The 23,771-nt window shown below is 41.4% G+C and overlaps 1 protein-coding gene across 8 annotated transcripts in view; it reads left to right on the top strand.

Moving 5' to 3' along the window:
* Positions 1 to 16,251, top strand: part of frem1b (Fras1 related extracellular matrix 1b) — a 77,714-nt gene extending 61,463 nt beyond the window's left edge. For 7 of the 8 annotated variants that reach the window (XM_037770458.1, XM_037770459.1, XM_037770457.1 and 4 more), the window contains 12 exons: positions 227 to 647; positions 4,985 to 5,186; positions 5,285 to 5,429; positions 7,904 to 8,033; positions 8,345 to 8,417; positions 9,693 to 9,842; positions 12,544 to 12,887; positions 13,093 to 13,137; positions 13,256 to 13,417; positions 14,161 to 14,279; positions 15,550 to 15,635; positions 15,902 to 16,251. In XM_037770458.1, coding sequence (XP_037626386.1) covers positions 227 to 647; positions 4,985 to 5,186; positions 5,285 to 5,429; positions 7,904 to 8,033; positions 8,345 to 8,417; positions 9,693 to 9,842; positions 12,544 to 12,887; positions 13,093 to 13,137; positions 13,256 to 13,417; positions 14,161 to 14,279; positions 15,550 to 15,635; positions 15,902 to 16,110 — 2,086 coding nt within the window. In that variant the 3' untranslated portion in view covers positions 16,111 to 16,251. Of the gene's footprint in view, positions 1 to 226; positions 648 to 4,984; positions 5,187 to 5,284; positions 5,434 to 7,903; positions 8,036 to 8,344; positions 8,418 to 9,692; positions 9,843 to 12,543; positions 12,888 to 13,092; positions 13,138 to 13,255; positions 13,418 to 14,160; positions 14,280 to 15,549; positions 15,636 to 15,901 lie in introns of those variants that run through there. The other variant, XM_037770465.1, reaches the window with a different exon arrangement.
* Positions 16,252 to 23,771: the final 7,520 nt, after the last annotated feature.

Consider the following 23,771-nt stretch of genomic DNA (forward strand, 5'->3'; position numbering starts at 1 on the left):
GGTATTTCTGTTTGATAAATTATGATTCAGACTTTGATTCGTGGAAGAGAAAGAATTCTTCTGATTGGACGCTGCTACAGATGTTTCTTAGCAACAGATTTATGATTTGTATTAGTTGTGTGACTCATAAATAACTTGTTTGAAATTGATGAGTAGTTAAAGGCTATACACACAAACATAATGATAGATTACTAAACAGGTTTCTAACTAAACTTTGTCTTCACAGTTTTGTCGTCACCAACGGCGACTCATCCCGCAGCGGCACCCTCCACTTCACCATTGAGCACCGCGACCGCATCCCGCCGACCATCCACCACAACACGGGCCTCCGGCTGCAGGACGGCTCCACGGAGACTATCACCTCCGACCGGCTGCAGCTCACCGACCCTGACACCGCCGTCGCCAACCTTAGCTTCGTCATCACGCAGCTGCCACGCTACGGCAAACTGCTGCTGAGAGGAGTCCCGCTGTCGCTGCCGGCGGCGTTAACCCAGATGGACGTTGACGAGCTGAACCTGGCTTACCGACACAACCCTGGCAGCCCGGCGGAGGTGGACAGGTTCTACTTCCTGCCGACCGACGGGAACAACAGAGGGTACCTTGAGTTTGGACAGCTGAGGGAGGACCCTAATGTCTTTAACATACAGGTGAGCAACACACACATCACACCTCATACAATCATATAGTTTTCTATTTCCTCCACACACATCTCAAACCATGTGCTGAGCTGGAAGAAGTACTCAGATCTCAAGTACTAATACCACACTGTGACAATAGTCCACTACAAGTACAAGTCCTGCATTCAGAATTTTACTTAAAGGTGAGTAGGATTTGGCAACATCTAGTGGTGTGGTTGCAGATTGCAACCAACTGAGTACCCCTCCACTCACTCCTCCCTTTCCAAGACTGCAGTAACATGAGAGTACAAAACCGTAGTAACACATCCTTACCATAATAATACTACTATAGGTGCAACAGAAGTCCGTCGGCGGCTGGCGGTACCACAGTTTTGCGCTCTGCGGCTCACGTGCCGAAGAACTACGGTGGCCTTCAGGTAACGTGAAACCTCTGAAAGGCTCTGTCTTGAGCCAGTGTGTGGTTTGTCCGTACTGGGCTACTGTAGAAACTTGGCAGACTTCATGAAGAGGACCCGCTCCCTGTATAGATGTAGATATGAAGGACTCATTCTAAGCTAACGAAAACAACCATTCTTATTTTCAGGTGATTATACACTACACACAGTTATGAATGTTATATTTGTGTATATAGTTAGATGCGCTTCACTCGTTTCACAAGGAATAGTAAGCCTGTTCGGTGCTCACAGAATAGGTTCAGTCTTGTAACAGGAGAGGCTATGTTCTACTTTCCAGTTTTTGTAAAGCTTGAGTTCATTTGTAAAATATTATTTTATAGGGAACTGATGTATGCTTGTTTACCATGCCTACATGCAGCTGTTACCCAACTAGGGTAGGTTATTTAAGAGAATGTGAGTCTCAGATCGGTCTGACTCTGATGAACATGCAGTTGGCGTCGAAACGCTAGTCTTCTAATAAAGTTGATTGTCTTAAATCTGTGTGCTCCAGTATGCTCTGGACCTGGTCTCTGAAGTCTCTCCTGTTACAAGAATAATATATTCCATTTCTGCTAATAATCCCCGAAATGTTACACACTGTTCCTTTAAGTAAAAGCACAAAGTATTTGCATTTATTTAAAGTAGCAAAAGTAAAACTACTAATTACTATATGATATTATTGGATTATAATTATTGATGCATTAATGTGTTCATCACTCAGTAGTAGTTTGATCTATAATTATACACCATAATGTATTAGTTGATTGTATTTTGTATTAATAATTCGAATTTTGAATTTAAATGCATGTAGTAGTGTAGTATGAAGTTAAAAGTTTCCCTCTGAGATGTAGTAGAGTAGATGTATAGAGTGACATAAAATGGAAATACTCAAGTAAACTAGTAGACTGAAGGCTGGTTGTGATTGGACAATGTGTTGGCTAGTGTGTGTGTGTGTGTGTGTGTGTGTGTGTGTGTGTGTGTGTGATATGTACAGTATGCAAGTATATTTGCTTTGTGTTTTTTATGTGTGTATGAAGAGATTTTAGTGTGTGTGTGTGTGTGTGTGTGTGAGTATTTAAAGGCTTCATAAATATTTGACACACACACACACACACACACACACACACACACACACACAGGTCATAACTCTGGGGATCAAACAGCTATTTAAAGTCAGTAACATCAGAGAAGAAGAAAAGAAATCAGGTTATTTCTGCCTTCTATTCACATAAAGTGTTAAAAAAACAGCAATAAAAATCCTTAATTAGTAAAAGTACCCTTTTGTTGTTAAAGGAATTAAAGGTCTTACTGTTTGACACACAGACGAATGAATTAGGCCATGTTGGATGCATTTATTCATGTAAATATACTTTAAAAATGGGTATTATTTGTTGAAATTCTGTGATTATTCAACTGTTGTTATATTTAGATTTTAGGCTGCACAGACAGTTATTTTCCTTATAGATTATTAAATAGTTTAGTTCATAAAATGTCCGAAAATAGAGTTCAAGGTGACGTCTTTAAATGTCTTATATGTTTGACCAACAGTCCAAAACCCAAATATACTTAGTGTACTGTGATATTAACAGTGGTGGAATGTACATTTACTCAAGTTTACTTAAGTACAAATTTGAGACACTTATACTTCCTTGAGTATTTTGCTTCTACTCCACTAAATCTATCTGAAAGCTTTAGTTACTTTACACATTCACATGTTTTCATGCAAAACATACAAAGAGTTTAGAAAATACGTTTTTTTATAAATGAAACTCCTTAATAATTTCTACAAGTACAGCTGAAACAATTAGTCGATTACAATTAGTCAATTGACAGACATTTAACTATTTTAAATGGTTTGAGTCATTTTCCATGTGAAAACATTTCATGGTTCCAGCTTCACAAACGGGAAGATTTGCTGATTTTCATTATTTTAATGAAGTACATTTTCCTGATTATACGATTATACTTTTCAATGCAGGACTTTAACTTGGTGTTAGTACTTTTACATAAGTAAAGGATCTGAATACTTCCTCCACCACTGGATATTACATAAAGCACTTCATCTGTGCGTTTGCAATAAATGTTTGGCATTTTTGCTCCATAAATGTTTTTTAAGGTTATCAAAATAATTGTGGATTATATTTTTGTTTTTTAACAAACTCTGTCAGCATTTAACTAAATATGAACAAGCCACAAGAAATAAAAACAATACAAATAAAAATGAATTTAGCAGGCAGCTTTATTTATAGAGCACATTTCATTACAAAGAAACTTCTTTACATTTTAAAATAAAAGGCATTACAAAAATAAAATCAAGCATATGCAACACAGTGGTATAACAATAAAGAGAAGAAAAAAAACATATTTATACATGCACCCAATATCTACATACACACACACAAAAAGCCACTGTCTGCAGACCTGAGAGATCTGCTGCGGGTATAGTCAGAGAGCAGGTCAGAAATATACTGGAGAGCTGAACCGTGACAGAGATTTGTTGTCTGTCTTTTTATCTCTCTTTCTGTATTCATATAGCTGGTGGACAGAATAACAGAAACATCTTTAATGATGTATTAACATGTTGTGAGACTTTCTGCTTCTCTTCAACAACACTTCACAATGAAATATTAGGGGAGTATCTGACAGCTGGAGACAGTAATTACTTTGCAGATCTTATTATAAGATGAGATAAGATAAAACTTTATTTATTGTTCAGCAGTAGCAGTACAAAGTGGGAAAGAGTGCAAATATATAGCATGCAAATAAAAAACAAATAGAGGTCTCGCCTATTTTTGACGCGTGCCAAGCGCGCTTCACAGCAACAACAGACAGTGAAGGTGATCTATTGACTGTATATTAACATCAAAGCAAGATTATTACAGTTTCCATGTCTATCTGTAGAATATGTTATGGACATTAAAAAAAATAAAGACTTATTTTTAAATCAACACCTCCTGCTTCATTTCAAAATAAAAGCCCTCAAGTTTTTTCTGTGGACAGAATTCCTTCATTTGTTAACACAAGGCTTTTATTCTGAAATATGTGCTGGACAGTGTTCTTGAACATGCAGTGACTTGGAGAGCATCATGAATGAATATAGTACTAGGTTTTAATTGTGGATTATAACTATTATTTACAAATTACCACACGTTTCTTAACCTTTCTCTGTCTAAATTAAATATAAATGATATTTATAATGAAATGAAATGGCCATTAAAAGGCAAACTCTATGTAGAAAGAAAGGGCTGACAGCAGCAGCTGCAGCAGCTGACACGCAGCTGAAATGCAGCTGGTCTGAACACCCGACGCCTGACTCACGCAGCCACCACGTGACACAGTCGCCACGCGCTCCTGACGTTCCCAGTGTGGATGAGGCGTAAAGGGGAGATTCATGGGTACCCATAGAACACATTTTCATTCACATATCTCGAGGTCAGAGGTCAAGGGACTCCTTTGAAAGTGGCCATGCCAGTTTTTCCTCGTCAAAATTTTACATACATTTGGAGTGTTACATACAAGCTAGTATGACATGGTTGGCACCAATGGATTCCTTAGGTTTTTTTACTTTCATATGATACTAGTATCTTCTAGCTTTAAAACTGAGCCAGCTACAACCTCCAAAACTTTTCAAAGAAACTCAATCTGCTAAGTAACCAATAACTTTATCTGCTAAACAAATAAAAAGGAGTAAAAAGTCTAAAGTACCAGAACCACTGAATTAAAGTACAGTTCTGCAGTAAATGTATTTAGTTACTTCTCTCTGAGATTTCCTACATTTAAACTTTGTGTCCATATCTTTTATACATCACAAAATAACTGTAGTAAAACCAGATTATTCACTCAGACTGTCAGATCTCCTCCGTTCTTCCTGCACTAAATGTTTTTTTAATAAAGGTCTCCTGTTGTGTCCAGGTGGACCGGGTGGACAGGTTACCTCCCAGTCTGACCACCAGACAGAGTCCCAGCACGGTGGTGGATCTGGGCAACGGGCGTTACGGCATCTTCATCACTTCCAAACACCTGCAGGCCTCCGACCCCGACAGTCCCACAGAGGTACTGGAGTTCTCCATCAGCAGGCCGCCATACTTTGGCTACCTGGAGAACGCTCTCACAGGTGGGCTGTGTGTCAGTTGAAAGCTGCAGTAACAGATATATTAGATATGGATACATATACTGTATGTTCAGTTGGATTGAAACTTGCCATCCTGCCAGGAGCTTACATCAAAGGTCGTTTCACCCAGCGGGACGTGGACCAGCGTGCTGTGGTGTTTGTCCTCCCGTCCGACATGGAGGTGACGGCCGACAGCTTCCAGTTCCGCCTCACCGACCCGGCAGGAAACACTATGCTGCCCGACATGTAGGTTTGTAAAAGGAAAGGATACGACTGATGCACAGGAACCTAAATGTGTTCATTTATTAGATGGGACTTGGTCCAGTCAGTGTTGAGCACTCTAATAAGACAAATATGATACAGCTTAAACCTGCAGTAGACAGAATATTTTTGGTACCATTGGGCAAAAATTCCATAATGACCTTTCAGCATATTGTAATTCAAGTGTTCTGAGAGAAAACTAGACTTCTGCTCCTCCTCATGGCTCTGTTTTCAGACTTTGGAACATCTAGCCCGTGACGGGAGACTTTGGCCAATCACAGGTCATTTCAGAGAGAGCGTTCCTATTGGCTGTTTTTTCAACGGAGGCAGCTGTCAATCACTCGCAAACTCCGATGTACTCTTTAGCTGTAAAATTAGAAAGTTTGGCGGTGGGCGGTGCTTGATATTTCCTCAACTGATCTCAACATGGCTGCCAGGTCACAAACTTTCTCATTTTAGAGCTAAACAGTACACTACAAGATGATTCTGAGAACATCTGAGGAGAGAAATAGACATTACAGTAACAGAATATTGATTCATATTTGATCAGCGCTGCCTAGTTTGACCGTTTGATCAGAGTTTACGAGTGATTGACAGCTGCTCAGAGACGGCAGACTCCAGCTCGGCTTTGATTGGTTGTTTTCCTCCGGTCTGTGAAATCTTGCAGATGTCATTAGGAGCCCCGGAGGACACTGGAGGACACAGAGACACGTGATTCTTTTCAGATTATCGGTCTCATGCACTACTGTCAGGATATAGTGACCGTTTTATAAAAAATAACTTTTTTAATCATGTTTGCTCCATTTCTACCCACTGCTGCTTTAATGCCGGGATCAGACTACACAATATCAGCCCGATTACAACGATACGGCTGTCGGAAGGGGATCGGGAACGATAAATGAGTGTCATGTGCGCAAATCGATCCTCTTATCTCGTGTAGTGTGTCATAGTACACGACAACCGACGCCACGTCTAGGACGCCCCACCACACCCCGAGGAAAAGTCTAGCCTGTGTGACATCTCCAACGACGTGTTCCTTGGCGTTGACCAATCGGGTGCTCTCTCCAGCGCGCAGTCGTAGTCAGGTCACTTGTTAATAAACAAACATGGAGAAAAGGAGGAGGAATGCCAAGTTTGCTGCTGTTAGGTGGGACAACCAAACTGACGAAAAATTCATTGAGTTGTGGCAACTGTACCCCCCCCCCCCACTGCCTATTTGACGTTACGTCGAGGGATTACCATGACAGAGTCAAAAAAGACAAATGTTGGCGAGAAATAGCGGAAACACTTCATCAACCAGGTGAGTAGATATGCTATGATATGCTATCTATGCTGGCATATCCCCAGTCCTAATTGCGGGAATATGCTAAATTATCATTACCCAAGCATTGACAGTTGCTTCAACCGCCTCCCCGATGATGTCTGAACTCGCGCACGATCGTGGAATACGACGTGCCGTGATTGGTCGTGGTCATACGTGTAGTCTTGCCAGTCACCCGACCAAGACGCTGAAAGAGTTTATGGCGCTGTGATCGTTAGATCTGACATGGTGACCATCGTCAAAGACAAAAATATTGTGTAGTCTGATCCCGGCATAAGAGGAAGTACTCTTTTACTTAAGTTGAAGTAGCAATAACACAGTGGCAATACCACAGTGGAGAAATACTCTGTTTCATTCAAAAAACAATTAAAAGTCTTAGCATCAAAATATACTTAAAGGGACCATTTGTAACTTTCAGAAATGCTTGTTAAAAGCGACACCTGTGGCCGTTAAGTCAACTAAAGTCAGCGTCAGCTCGCTCTACATAGACATGAACGAGCATCGCTCAACACAGTGAGACGACACACGTCAGCTAAAAGCACAATATCACTCTATATTTCAGCTGCTTGGCAGTAATGTTAGCTGACCAGACGAAGGTCTCTCCATGAATCACTGCTTGGCTTTTCATGCCTCAGCCCCGCTGCTTCAGCCTCTGGCAGCGGGGCTCCGTTCCCTCCAGCCGGTCTCCCGACCAGTTATTTCTGCACAAACGTCCACTGTACATTCACTAGATATTCTCAGAGTTAAACTAACTCTTCTGCAGTGTGTAATGAGCGTGCATGATCATGAGGTGGAGCGAGAACGCTCGCATTGTGTGAGTGAAGACAAGCAGGCAGAGGAGCGGTCTGAACAGCGTAGCCATACGCGAGCGCGCATACGCGAGCGAACATGGGATCCTGACCCGGTAGATTTATACCTGTAAAAAGTTACAAACAGTCCCTTTAAAGTACCAAAAGTAAAAGTACTCAATTATACCCATTTCAGAATATATATTATTGGATTCTAATGATTAATCCATTAATGTATTCAACACTGCTGCAGCTTTCAATTCCTTTATATACTGCTTCTATTATAGGGTAGCTCAAATACAGCAGTGTGTGTTCAGTATATAAAGGATTCAGCTAAGTGTCTCCTGCAGACTGGAGCTGTCCTGGTCTCGGGTGGAGTTGTCAGCGACCTGCTACAGAACCTGTGAGACCTCAGGGACGCTTCAGATCCAGATCCAACGTAGCGGGAAGAGCGTCGACCCGGCGTATGTTGCTATCCAGGTACAAGTGTGACGCCTTCCTCCACCGTCTCTAGACTCTGTCAGCTGCTGCTGCAGATCACGTTGTCATATTGCTTATTACTAATGCAATAAAAGCTGTATTTAGCACTGTGACGCCGTCTGCACAGGTTGCTGATGTCGGCTACTTTTTAATTTTCCAGAACGTGTCATAATGACAAATGTCGGTTCAGCCTGTTTGCATAAAATCAAACCGGTTTAAGACTGTACCGCCAAAACCGGAAATCAACCCAACTTAATAATGAAGTTAATAAGTCAGTGCTCAGTGTTTGTTTTATGTCTCTGTTTGTGCAGGTGGAGGAAGGATCGGCCAAACTCGGCAGAGATTTCACTCACAGCACAGCCGGTCTCATCCAGTTTGACCCAGGTTTGACTCTACTGGACTCTGTTCAGGTCTACTCTGTTTCAGTTAACTTAGACACTGTCAGGAGACTCTCTGTGACATCATTTCAAAACTGTGATGGACACGAAACAATAAATTACAATACAATACAATACAATACAATAAAACTTTACTGTCCACCAGGGTGGAAATTTGTCTTCAGCTCACCAAACAGAGAAAACAACAGACATTAAAAACCAGACAGCAGTTAGTAAAAAACAGAGACATAGACAGGTTATCAGGTTATGTTACACATTAAAACAGTTCATGTCAGTGTCTGTGGCTCAGATCTGCTCAGTCACTGTGTTGAGTTAAGAATATTGATGGCATTTGGGATGAAGGATACTCCTCGCTTTCTTCCTCGTCCTTTCTGTAAAAAGTTGAGTCAAGGGCTTTTGGGGCTTTTGGGGTTGTCTCAATTGCTATTGAGACAATCCTAGACAGTTTATTCTTCTGTCTACAGTGTAGTTGACCGTATCAGGCAGGAAGGTTAAAGGTTAAAAAACTCTCAATAGTTTTGTACACTAATTCTAAAATCTGCTGGCTGACACCGAGGCCACTAAGTTTCCTTAGAAGATAAGGACGCTGTGAGCATCTCTTGAAAATATACTCTGTATTTTCAGAGAAGCTCACCTGGGTGTCCAGGACTGTACCGAGGTATTTAAAGTGTTCCACAGTTTCAACATGTTGGCCATCAAGTGAAACTGGTTCTGTGATCAGATGTTGTTTTGTGCAGCACATGATTAATTGTTTCGTCTCGGCCACATTGATTTCTAACTTGCTAGTGACCATGTCTGAAGGGCTGTAGTGTGGGTCAGATAGTCAGCTTCACCTAGTGGCTCTGTTTCCTGTAAAAGGCCAACTAAGGCCATGTCATCCTCATACCTCAATTAGTAAAAAGAGAGAATAGCACATGGGGAAGAACACAGCCTTGTGGGCAGCCTGTGCTCACAGTGAGCACGTCTGACATGTTCTCCCTGACACAGACCCTCTCCTAGTTTAATCATCAGTACAAATGGTGAGAATTTAAGAAGAAAAATTCTGCTTCAGAAGTAAAGTACAAGTCCCAGAGAGCATTGCTGTAAGAGACATCCAATCGGATAGCTTCAGATTGATTGTTGATTTTGTTAGAACTCATTGATGAAATTCAGCAAATTTGAATCCATGTTTGTATTTTGGATAAATTCAGCAGCTCTGGTTACTCCTGCTATACAAAAATCAGAATGATGGTGACTTGTTTCCATCCTGTCTCTTGTATAGGAGTCAGTGTGAAAACCTGGAACATTTACCTGATAGATGACGGTCTGGAGGAAAACCACGAGACCTTCACTGTCACCCTGAAAAACTCCAAAAACGCCGTCGTGGGACAGAGGACCTCCGCTAGTGTCGAGATCATCGACCCCAGAGGAGGTAAAGCATTCTCAGGAGCAGATCACGTGTCTGTATACAGCTGTGCTACAAAACCACAAATTGCTTCATGTTGATGTCCGTTGTTTTTCCTTAATTTTCATGCTTGTCAATTTATACTTGGGATCTTGATGTTAAGATCAGGATGGGGATGAGGTATAATTATGTGCCAGTTTCATGTTTTCATGTTCTGTTCAAAATGTACCTTAAAGGGAGATTTGTCAAGTATTACATACTTTTATCAACATTGGAGTGGGCAAATATGCTGCTTTATGCAAATGTGTGTATATCACACCATAAGTCCGATTGACTTGAAATTTGACACACATGTCCAGCTGAATGTGCTCTCCAAAAAAAGCCTCTTAGACCGCTAACGTCCGCCAACTAGATTTTTTCCGCCATTTTGGATTTTTTGAAAAAGACATTTTTGACATCTCCTCCTAAACCACAGATCCAATTTCTACCAAATTTTCTGTGGATCATTATTGGACCAGGCATAAAGCTTGTTGATATATCATTGCATCTTGAAGATATTAACCAATGAATTTCAAAAGGGCGTGGCTCAGCACATAAACAGACTTAAGTCAACAACCATTTGGCCAACAATCACAACACTTTCATGATATGTCCACAAGAGTACCTGAAACATACCCTGAACGTTTTATTCAAATCGAACACTATGGGGAACTACAAATAAAAAAAATGGGCGTGGCATAACACAAATCAGACTATACATCAGAAATTATTTGTCCAATCAATACAAAACTCACAGGATATATTTAATAACAATGTTGAACCACGTGTGTAAAACAATTTTGAAATCACTCAAAAGGAGGCTCCATCGGTGCCAAACATGTGCATTGGCCTGGCACAAATTTGGCCATAAGTCATTCACAGTTTGTCCAAAATCACCAAACTAACTGGATATTTACAATTAATCTGTTGAAACATGTCCCCAAAATGCCAAGAAATATGACTGGCGGGACACTGCCTCTACAATTACTGAAAGGCTGCATACATTGTAATGATAAAACAAGTGTATGATTGGTGTCAGCCCTCAGAATTAAACCAGCCAAAGTGACTTTGCTGACGTGCGGCTTTGATTTTTGCAAATCAACTGCGAACTGTTGCTTGCGGCTGTAAATATTATTGGAAATCAATTAACAACACAAAACAATGACAGATATTGTCCAGAAACCCTCACAGGTACTGCATTTAGCATAAAACAATATGCTCAAATCATAACATGTCAAGCTGCAGCCCAACAGGCAACAACAGCTGTCAGTGTGTCAGTGTGCTGACTTGACTATGACTTGCCCCAAACTGCATGTGATGATCATAAAGTGGGCATGTCTGTAAAGGGGAGACTCATGGGTACCCATAGAACCCATTTACATTCACTGATCTAGAGGTCAGAGGTCAAGGGATCCCTTTGAAAATGGCCACGCCAGTTTTTCCTAAAATTTAGCGTAAGTTTGGAGCGTTATTTAACCTCCTTCGTGACAAGCTAGTATGACATGGTTGGTACCGATGGATTCATTAGGTTTTTCTAGTTTCATATGATACCAGTATCATAGTATCTTCACCCTAGCTTTAAAACTGAGCCGCTACAACCTAAAAATCTCAAGTTGCATTAAAGAAATTAGTGGTGTTAAAACAAATTTGCGCTATACGTTCTTATGGCGTTAACTTTGACAGCCCTAGTTGTTTTTGGTTCTTTTTCATGCATGTTAATGTATATTTGGGATCTTGATGTCTAGATCAGGATGGGCCGGAGGTATAATTATGTGCCAGTTTTGTGTTTTTTCTAAAAGTGTTTTGTGCGGTAAGGAGGCTTCTTTATGGGAAGAAATGAGCGATAAAAGGGGAAAACATGTCTTTTCAGTGAAGACAATGGAGTAGAAGCGCTGCTGGGTCTCTGTGGTAATCACATACAGGTGCTCTTTGGATCCTTCAGGTGTATTGGGCTCATTCAGTCTTGTGAAGGGCTCATTGCATGGATGGAATATGATCTCAAAAAAGTACAAAATGCAAGTCTCCCTCAAAAATAATCCTAGACACACTGTAGTGTTTGAACAAAATTAGAAAATGCCTTTATTTTACATGGCAATAATTGTTTAAAATGACCAACGCGTTGCGACCAACATAGGTCTTCATCAGGGTCACTGTGAGCAGAAAGAGAAAAAATGGGAAAGAAAGGGAAAGAAGGGGAGGGAGGGGGAATTAAAAGGAAGTGAAGGAAAGAGGAGATGAGAGGTAAACATAAATGACTAAAATAAAAACAAGTATGATACATTGTGACTACTAAGTCAAGGTGGGCCCCATACTGTCTCATGTAGGTCTACACATGATGAGTTCCTCCATATAGAACTATAATCTCAACCACATGTTTCTGCCTACAAACTCACATTGACTACAAAATGACCTTACCCTTATCAATATATTAAAATACAATTGTCTATTATTCCTGAAGTGATAGTTCATAATATTTCTGCTCATGTCTTCAGTATTTGACTCTCTTTCAATGAAAAAGAGTCATCTCCTTTGCACTAAATGTATTATCTAAGCATTCCGTCACAGATGTGTTCAGATGTTTTCATGATGATGATTTCATTGCTGTGTTTTTACATCCAGCACCTTTTTAATTTTGCATTAGTTTTGGGAAAGAAAGAAAAGAAAAAAGACCCTCTCTGCTGTGTGTTAGGATGGTGCAATCCAGACGACCTGAGGGTGGAGGAAGACGTGACGCGACTTTCACCTTCTCCACTTCCTCCTCGCCTCCTTGACCCTCCCGGACCGGAGGAGGAGGATCCCGTCACCGACATCGAGGCAGAGTTGCTATGGGAGAACCAGCCTCACCCTCCGCGAGGCGACGTCCCAAACCGCCGACCCTACCTGGACTACGGAGAGGGAGAACCACAGGACCAGGCAAACCCCGGCAGCTACAGCCACATCCACTACCACAGCAGGCAGCAGCCTGGGACGAGCACTGGGAGCACTGGGAGCACTGGGAGCATTGGACACAGGGTCAGACATGGAGGATTGAAGGTGAGTGTTTCTACCAGTTTTTGCTGCCAGAATCTCTCTCTCTCGTACTGATTCAAAGTTTTATTTTTACAGTCTAATTGCCTCACTGCTATTGAAATTTAGCATTTTAGTCTGCATGCTGAATTGTTTAAATGCACTTCAATGTGTTATTTGTTTCAGTGTGAATCTTCTGTACAAGGCTGATATTGTAGTGTTTGGTGTTCAGGTCCATCTGTCAGGAGAGAGAAGGTCTGAGGAGAAGGTCTGGATGGTAAGACTCACTGTTTATCCACAGTTAGATAAAAACACCCACCCACCGTGTTAATGTCTGCCTGGTTCTCCTCCTCCTCCTCCTCCTCCTCCTCCTCCTCCTCCTCCTCCTCCATCAGTTCCACAGTCTGACTCCTCTCCGGGTGGAGGAGCTGAAGCCGGGTGATGCTGGGTGGAGCCGGTCGCCTCACAGTCGATCCCCGCTGGACTTGCGAGTCAGAGACTCTCCTCAGATGGATCATCCAGAACCCAGACACCACCCAGAGCTACGCCAACGCAAAGTACAAACACACAGTTCATCTCAGTATCAAAATCTACTTGACTTATACACAATCCCTCCACTGTCCTGTTTTTATATTTCCTTGTGAAGCATAAACACCAAAGACAGCTGCTCAAATCACATAAATCTCTGCTAGGTGGTTTGGACCAGGCCACAGCCTCCGGTTCTTAAAAGTGAAGCCAATGTTGAAGTGATTTAAACCTGCATTCTTTCTAACACTCCTCTGGTTGCTAAAAGAAGTCTGATTGTATAGAAGTCTGATAGAAAATGAGCCTACTTCTCTCTTGATTTATTACCTCAGTAAACATTGTAAACATGAGTTTATGGTCTCAATCTCTAGTTTCAAGTCTTCTTCAATACAGCATGATGTTCATTTAGTAAATGATGGTTCCATTTAGAGTCAGATAGACCATAAAGCAGGGGATGCTTTAGGGCGTAGCTACCTTGTGATTGACAGGTTGCTACCACGGCGTTGTCCGGTCTGGGAGTTGTGCGTGTTTTTGTCTTAGAACTTTAACCCTTTCACAGTGTGTTTTAGTTCATGAAAGTTAACTGTAACATTTTGGTTGCCTGAAAATGTCTTATTTAGCATTCAGTTGTGCTTCAAAACAGCAGTCCACAAACCAGTTGGTGACGTTATGGTGACTATGTCCATTTCTTATATACAGTCTATGGTGTGGACGGCTGGTTGTTCAGTGTTGAAATGTTGTCTCTGTTGTGATTATTCTCTGTATCTTTTTTCAGACAGGGAAGTCAGTCAGCAGCTCTTGTCCTGACGGTTGGACTCACTACAGGAGACGCTGTTACATCGTCGGCTCCTCTGTGGCCAGCTGGGCCAGTGCTGAGAGGAGCTGCTCATTGCTGTAAGTAACACAAAAACACACTTTTATTTTATTTTTTTACTTTATGCCTTACGACTTATAGTTTTAATAATAATAATAATAATAAATTCAACTTATATAGCGCTTTCTGGAACTCAAAGACGCTTAAAAATATAAACGGGGAGCAGTGTGAGACAAACAGCAGACAAACGACACACACGGGCGCACACTCATACACATACAAACACAAATGGGTAATGGGGGGGGGGCTATGAGTAGGCAGGGGAGAAGAGATGGGTCTTGAGGCGGGACTGAAATAGTGAGAGGGATTCAGAGTCTCTGATGTGTTGTGGGAGGGAGTTCCAAAGCTGCCCTGGAGAATGCTTTTATTTATTCCACCCAAATACTACTTTATGTCTGACGACTTGGAGTTTTAAAGGTTTATTCCACCCAAATATTACCTTATGTCTAACGACTTGGAGTTTTTAAGGTTTATTCCACCCAAATACCACCTTAAGTCTTTTTGGTACAATGGCGGATTAGTGCCGTTGGGGTACAAGAAATGAATAATCACGCAGCCAGTGGAATCGGGGCAATATTCTGAAAAAAAATTACCAAGATTAAAGTCGTACATTTTTGAGAAAAAAACTGATATTTTCTGAGATTAAAGTGTAAAGTTTCTAAGAAAAAAGTCACAATTTTGCAAGATTATTTAACCATAAATTTATGAGAAAAATAGTGCAATGCAAAACTGTGGTGATGAAAATTAGTGGGGGGGGTTTGTTAAGGAACCACATCGCTTCACTTGCAAGGTTATTTTGTCACTCCACTATTTCTACAAGTTTTTATAAAGTTGTAAATTTGCAATTTTATAAACTCTGCAAATTAGTGGTAATTTTTTTTATTGGAAATTGGCCACTTTAATCTCAGAGAATATTCAATTTCTTTCCTTGTAAATGACTATAATCTTGGAAATTCAGATTTATTTTCTCGGAATATTACCCCCCTCCCCTGGCTGGGTAACATGAAATTAAATGAAAAAAATCTAAACTTTAATGATCAGATGTGATTTTCATTTACAAAGATTTCATCACAATTGTGAAAGAATAAGACTGTAACTTGAGCAGGGAAATAAGTTCCAGCCTAACTGTAATGAACTTAAATGACAATAAAAATGCATAAACATTGCCCAACAGGGTGGAAACCTGAGTTTAGTTGACTGCACATGCATCATGTTTCACTTGACTTTAGTTGTATTTGAGTGTGTGAACACCACTTAGATGTGTGTTTGACTCATGTGTCTGTGTGTCAGGTTTAACAGCAGCCTGACCAGCGTGCGCTCCAGAAGAGACATGACCTGGCTGTGGAAGTTTGCAGGGAGAAAGCCATTTTGGATTGGTGAGTGGCTGCTTTCATCACAACATGCTGAACGACTGAGTGACACATCCAACATGCAACAACGTGCACGTAACACGACGGTCACATTATTTCCCAATTAAAAAATGATGGGCCTCACGCAAGAACCACTCGTACAAACAGTGTGTAACATTTCGGGGGAGCTATTAACAGGAATGGACTATAACAGTCATAGCTCTGTTTTATTAGTGTATAATCACCTGAAGCCTGAGGCGAACGGTAATTGTTGCTAACTCTTTGTTTCTCAGGTCTGTCTGGAGGTGCGGGGCGCTGGATGTGGGCTGACGGTCGGTCAGTGTCCTTCTCCAGACTGAGGGGGGCGCCGCCAGGTCGCGGTGAGTCTGACGTGGGCTCGGACTGTGTGCTGGTTGAAAACCCCAGAAGCTGGATCTCCACGAGCTGCTCCCCCGAAACCCAACACACATTCATCTGTTCATCGCCGGCTCACACTCACTGAGAGACATATATAGTGCTACCGGCTCCATCACTACGACATCTGTGAACATGTTGAAGCCACATTTAATGATACGCAACGATGCTGCTCTGTACATTAGTTTTCATATTTTTGTCATAATAAAGAACGCTGCACAAAGTGAAATATGAGTCTTTTAATTTCAGATAAAATCAGCATTTGTTTTTAAATCCGTTTCTAACACTCAAGCACTGTCAGGAAAACATATTAGCCAATTTCAGGCACTCGAACAGGGTGGACAATTGTGAGCCAAGTTAGCCATAGCTCTGTGACTGATCCAGATTTAGCTAGCTAACCTTCTACACATGAACTGAACTTGTATATCTATAGGAAATATGTATCTTTTTGATCGGACCAACTGGATTGGACATAACTTAGTGGAAAAGGGTGGAACTTTAAGAGTGTTTAAGAGTTAGATTAACATCATGATCATCATTATTATTCTCACCCTACTTTACTCCTTTGAGTTCCCTCCAAAAGAAATATGTCACTTCCTGAAGATGGCCTCAATGGAAATGTAGTCTTGTTTTTTTTGGAGGGTGAGAAACTACTAACGGTGGAAAATGACTTCAGGGACAGAGTTAATGATGAAAATGGTAAAAAAAAGAACTATAGTTCTTCCTAATATATATGTATGTAAGGGACAATGTACAGCGAGCCGGTCATTGTTGTGAGAAACCCCGACAGGGCGATGGACAGGGGACAGGGGTGGACCCCGACACAAAGCACCCTGAAGGGGTTTCTTTCACAACAATGAGCGGCTAGCTGTACATTATCCTGCTTATCACACGGCTGCTTACTTTAGAAATCAATAATTCAGTGTCGCACTGTGATGTCCAATACAACACAGCCATGTTCATGCTCTCAGTAACACCTGTGCTTTTCCTAATATGACCACTCAACATGTCTCCTGTGAAAAGCTCTTTGGGTCAGTAGAAAGTGGAACTCAGCAGGTCATTAAAAGGCTCATGAGTCTCTAACTTTACAATGAGCCATCAGCTGTGCTGATCGGAATGTTAGTAGGTCATTACAGTTTTCTTCCTCTGAAATCCTTTATCTAGTTAGGTCTGCACCTGACCTCAATCATCTTCTGTTCTCACTTTGCTTTTCCTCTTTCAGATTCTCTCCAACATGTGTTGTAGTGCTGCGCCCTCAGGTGGTGGACTGCTACAACAAAAAGAAATGGAGAGAGAAAAGAATACAGCAAAAAACATCTTTAGGGAAATAAACAAGGGGTAAAATGCAAAGGGAAAATCATGCAGAAATAACAGAAGAGTAAATAAATAAGTGAATGAATACAAAGATAAATAAATAAAGGAACACATTAAAACAGAAATACCAATTTATCACATTTAAAGGGACTATTTGTAACTTTCAGAATGTCTTGTTAACAGCGACACCTGTGGCCGTGAAGTCAATGAAAGTCAGCGTCGGGCTCGCGCTTGTGCTCGCTCTACACAGACATGAACAAGCATCGCTCAAAACAGTGAGGAGACACACGTCAGCTAAAAGCACAATATCACTCTATATTTCAGCTGCTTGGCAGTAATGTTAGCTGACCAGACGAAGGTCTCTCCATGAATCAATGCTGATCCTAGTGTTGGCTTTTCCTGCCTCAGCCTCCGGTGTCTCCCTCTCCGTGAGGGAGACACCGGAGGCTGAGCAGGAAAAGCGGGTCGGTGCCGGGGCTCCGCAGCGAGACACGTTATCGTCTCCGCCCGCAGCCGGAGAGAGCAGGTAGAAACCGGCACCCGGTCTGTAACGAGACGGTAACGTTTCTCTCTGCGGAGCCCCGTCACTTCACAAGACACGGGAAACCTCTGTTGGTCTGGAGGAGCTGCAGCAGTTATTTCTGCACAAACGTCCACTGAACATTCACTAGATATTCTCAGAGCTAAACTAACTCTTCCGCAGAGAGAAACGTTATCGTCTCCGACCAAAACTCCGGTGTCTCCCCTGTTCCCTCCGGCCGCTGTCGGGAGGCTGAGGCAGGAAAAGCCAACACTAGGATCAGCATTGATTCATGGAGAGACCTTCGTCTGATCAGCTAACATTACTGCCAAGCAGCTGAAATATAGAGTGATATTGTGGTTTTAGCTGACGTGTGTCTCCTCACTGTTTTGAGCGATGCTCCTTCATGTATATGTAGAGCGAGCACAAGCGCAGCCCGACGCTGACTTTCTTTGACTTAACGGCCACAGGTGTCGCTGTTAACAAGACATTCTGAAAGTTACAAATAGTCCCTTTAAATGTGATAAATTGGTATTTCTGTTTTAATTTGTTCCTTTATTTATTTATCTTTGTATTCATTCAATTATTTATTTACTTTTCTGTTATTTCTGCACGATTTTCCCTTTGCATTTTACCCCTTGTTTATTTCCCTAAAGATGTTTTTTGCTGTATTCTTTTCTCTCTACATTTCTTTTTGTTGTAGCAGTCCACCACCTGAGGGCGCAGCACTACAAGACATGTCAGGGAGAGAATCCGACTGTTACCAACATTCCGATCAGCACTGCTGATGGCTCATTGTAAAGCTAGAGACTCATGGGCCTTTTAATGACCTGCTGAGTTCCACTTTCTACTGACCCGAAGAGCTTTTCACAGGAGACATGTTGAGTGATCATATTAGGAAAAGCACAGGTGTTACTGAGAGCATGAACATGGCTGTGTTGTATTCAAGCGCGAGCAACAGGACGCTGACTTTCGTTGACTTAACCAACACATGTGTCGCTGTTAAGACATTTCTTATTCTTACAAACAGTCCCTTTAACATTGATGGTGCTGCAGCAGCAACTCTGTCAACACAGACGCTGTTCTCACGTAATCCTATTGATGTTGCAACAGTTATTTAATAAAAGGTCAATAAAGTTAATGTTTATTACATCAATTGACATTTTTGACATTTAAAATGTTCATTAATCGCCGTTGAAATCATGTTCTGCGCTCTGTACTGAACACCGTTGGTAACCTGTACGGAACACCGTTCAGCTTAATGATCTTCCTACACAGGTGGAGGCGGTACTTTTCACCACTTTTCTCAAAAACTCTGGTCCAAAAGACATCAGTCCAAGCGTATACAGTCTTAATGGAGATTCCCCCGGAGAATGAGCACACAAACATGCTCGTCTGGCCTGGCTTGGCCTGGCCTGGCCTGGCCTGGCCTGGCCTGGCACTGACGGCTGAAAAGTGCACGGAAAGACATTTTTAGAAAATACCAATTTAACGTTAGTTAAATATCTGTTAAAGATAAAGCAGGATTTTGTAAAATGAAGGTGAATTACTTTTCAAAAGAAGCGCCGTTGGCGGTTAGCCACTATGGTTAGCCTATGGGATTAACTAGCTTACTGCTACTTCCACTACCTCGCTGGACGTTACGCCCATAATCATTTCTACAGTAACGCCGCTGAGAATAAGGTGGATAAGGAAAACCTGTCTGCCATGGTGGCAGGTGACCTGAAATCTTTACCTGCCACAGCCAACATGTACTCTGGATTTGGCAGCTGGCAGGTGCTAATGTCATTTCCTGCCCAGATCCATATAATATACTAACAATCAAAGGTGAACTCTGCACGAATGTTGAGAGTATAGGCTACACTGTCTTTGCAGTTCATATGCAAGAAATGAATGTTTTTGGTACGTACAGGAAATCCCAGGTAGAACACATCACAGGACCCGTCAGCCTCGTGGTCACACTCAGTCTGGCCTTTGACACACACTCCACAGCAAAACCTATAGAGGGACAAAATAAATAAACATAAAGCTTTGGAAGAGCTGTAGAACAAAGAGGACACTACTGAACAGCCAGTCAGCATCAACAGATTCAGAACGCTTACAACACTGTTAGAATGAGAGGGGTGTTGTGTGTCTCATCTTCCAGCCTCACTGACCTCATGTTCTGGGTTGTCTCCCACAGACTCCAGCACTTCATCAACACATTTAGAGGATGACCCAGCACCTTACTGTCTGCTGGCCAGCCCACACCCGTCCTCACTAAAGCTGAATTAAGCAGAGCAAAGCAAAATCAGTCAGAAAAACATATGACATGAATACCATATATAAATAAGTCATTTACCTCCAGCTGACATCGGGACTGATGTCTCTGGTGGAGTGTGACAGGAGATCTGTGCTGACAGGAGATATGAGCTGGAGCTTTCTCAGTGACTCTGTCAAAAATATAAAAGTTAACATATTACAGGATCATTTATTTAGTTAGCAACACCCAAAACACCAAGCTAATGGTACAGCTTATAATGTTACTTACCTAAGTGTCTAAAGTTAACCCAACAAAACGGGCCTGGCAGAGTGTCCGGAGCCAGGCAGCAACAAGACAAAGATACCTTTAAACGTCACGCATCATCACCGAGCATAAACATACTGAGCCGAGTGACCAGTCGGTCTTCCCTTCGCTCGTCTTCATCCGATTCAAGTGGAAGAGCAAAGAGTGAGGATGATACAAAGAAGAAAGGACAGAGGTCTGCATCACGGCTAAATGACAGAGTCACCTGGAGGAGGATCAGGGATGAAGATGTACCTCAGATCTTGAAAAGCACTCTGCCAGCCAATGCATTACCTCTGGTGCCTTCTCCTGATGGGGAACAGCCAAAGCCATCAGCTCTTCCAGGAAAACTGCCAACCATTCTACTTGCATCTCGCAAGACAAGTGATGCTATAGTCCAGACAGAAGATTTTTCGAACAACAAGACCAACTCGAGCACCTCTCCAACAGTCGAAACAGCTCGGGTGACCTCGGAGGAAGTGGCACGATTTTCGCTACTCCGAAAGACTAGTGCCAGCTCTGGGAGTAACATCCAGGAAGGAGATTCAGACGTCTCCCTGAGGAGCCACAGCACTGTCTCCACAGGAACAACAGACAACCACATAGGTGGAGTTGTCCATTTCCGCCAAGGATCCCCCAGCAAGGCCGCCCGAATCACTCCATTTAATTATACCCCAAGCCCCATTTCCTGCTGCCTGCAAGAAACACAGAGCCAAGCAGCCACAATCAATGAAAAGTCAGGGGGAAAAAAAAGTGAGTCGTAGGATATTTAGTGGATTACTAGATGACATGGATGATTCTACTGTGTTCCTGAACGAAACTCAGGTGGACAGACTAGGAGTGTGCTGGCCCCTATACCTCGGGTATTGACCCTTTAACTTTCCCCCATTCACTACATTCAAGTTTTTCTCTTTGAACAATTGATCACGGCTTCCATCTACCATTCACACAGGTTGGATGTATGCATTGAGACAGGTCTGACATGAACAGACCATCAATAACTTTTAGAGATGCACTTCAGAGAAAAATCTCACATGAAACAAAAGTGCATCTTTTTCTACTTTTTTTGTATTTGTAGAATAATCATTGCCTGGTAGAAATGTAGTGAAAACATGAAGCAAAAGACTATTAACTTGATTTCAGCACATAAATCACCATCGGTCTCCTGGACAGAATCGATAAAAGAACAATATTATGCAAACTTTTGAAGGATTACTCAGCAAGATTTTTACCTGAAAAGGTACAAACCGTGGCGGACTGTTGACAGCCTCTCACAAAGGACGCAAATACACTGACATGTTAAGTATTTTTTACATACAGTACATCAATGCTTTGGCCTCACCAATCAACTGAATATGACCTTTCCTGTTACTTACAGAGCCCAGTAGGGTTGGGGCTACATTTTTGATAAAACACATCTTCAAATGAATAGCGCAATCACCTTTATTCATTTGTCTTGTTCTTTCAACACTCTACCTGTAGACTTCTAGATTAGGCTATATGATGATCTTGGACTGAGATTAATGTGTATTACAGGTTAACAAGATGAAAACTTCAAAACTTAAAATATAAAGCTAAAAATTTAGCAAGAGATAAAAAATGAAGTCATTTTGAAACACAATTTAGTATTTTGATTGATAATTGAAACTGGTATATTGAGCGCTGAAATTATTAATTTGAATATATGATTTCTCAAAAATGTTCACCCCAATACCTACTGGACTCTAGTTACATCACTGCTGCTGAACATATTATGGCAAATCCTGTCATTTTCCAAACTATCAGCTGATCCCGGGTAACTTCACACTCTCCTGTAATCTGTCTTAATCAGTATTGTAAATAACATGCAGATATACAAAATCTTCAAATCTTCCTGGTGGGCAAAAGAATCTCTGTGTTGCTCCCCGACAGCATGCTAATATATCCACTGACTGTACGCACACCTGTTAACATTGTGAACAATGGACAGAAATTATGTTGTTATTCAGAGGTAAAACACTTTCTAAAGCCCGATGAAAGCATTATTAGCCATCTATATTCAAGTGCCGCAAAGACCTATAATGCTATCAAATTGTTAGCGTAGATGAACAAAGCGACTACACGCCTCTGTTCATCGAATGCAATGACATTATATTCCTGTTTGCTACTAGATTCAGGCACTGTTTGCTGTTGAGTATATCCTGTCAAGAAACAAAAAGATTTGATTCAGTGATGGTTGGGCTTCGAGTCGATGGACGTGTGTCCTTACAAAAGTCTTAACGTGTTAATATCTGCTTAACTGTGTTGCTGTTAAAGTAGTGATAGGTCGAGAAGAAGTCGAATATAAAGACGATGAATATTCTCTGTAGTTGTACCATCACTCCTCCATGTGTGCTGGGAGATTAAAGACAGCAGAGTGCTGGACAGAAGGAACACTCATCTACATCAAGGGGCTGTTTATTCAGAAAAACAAGGTTTTGTATTTACCACCCTACTGTATTTCCAAAGCATGTTTTAAGAAGCCCAAGTAGCTTTTGAATGCAAACCTTTCAAGTCCCACTGGCCATTTTCAGATAAGTGATACAGCTCCTAAATCTGCTGTATATTTTCAGTATCAAACACTCACCTGGTGTATATGGGTTTGAATAAAGTTATAGGGCTTGTGAAATGATGTTCAGAAATCATTTTAAAGCCTCTGGTTGTATAAATCCTTTTGTAAAAAATGCATGAGTAATTCAAGCTTGGAATATATCCTGTTATCATTTTTGTGCAATTTATTTGAGATATTCTCAACTTGTTTGTACAGCTACAAACAAGGCTGAGCAATATTTCAAATTCATTCAATTCTTTTTATTTAATGTGCATGTGAACATTTTTGTTATCACAGCGCGCACACAAAGGTTTCTTTGAAAAAGTAATGGAGATGATAGCTACTACATTAGCTGTCCTGGGTCACGATAGTTTGTGAATATGTGTGAATATTTATGTGAAATGTTCCATTGTATGCACACCTGCTGTAGATTACAGGACTGCCGTGACTCTAGATGGCATCTGGCTCTTTCCATATCATAGTGAATCAAATGATCGTATCTATGAGAGGAATAGAGTGAAAAAAGACTGCTTTTGTTTCACTCTAACCAGAGGAAAGGTGAAGCCACAGGAGTCAACTGAAGTAGTGGATCAATTCTACTATTCTGTTGTCTCCACTACTGGTTTACAAATGGTGATATAAAACCACAGAGTTGAAATTACTTTTGAACATCATTTCACAAAGTCAAAATCTTTTTGTCCCTTATTTGAGCTCATAACTGATGGTTTGATGGTTTGATACTTTAAAAGACCGATTTTGGGTGGAGAATCACTTTAACAGACTCTAAAAGTCAAATCAGGA

Source organism: Sebastes umbrosus, chromosome 5, assembly GCF_015220745.1.
Source record: "Sebastes umbrosus isolate fSebUmb1 chromosome 5, fSebUmb1.pri, whole genome shotgun sequence".
Classification (NCBI taxonomy): Eukaryota; Metazoa; Chordata; class Actinopteri; order Perciformes; family Sebastidae; genus Sebastes; species Sebastes umbrosus.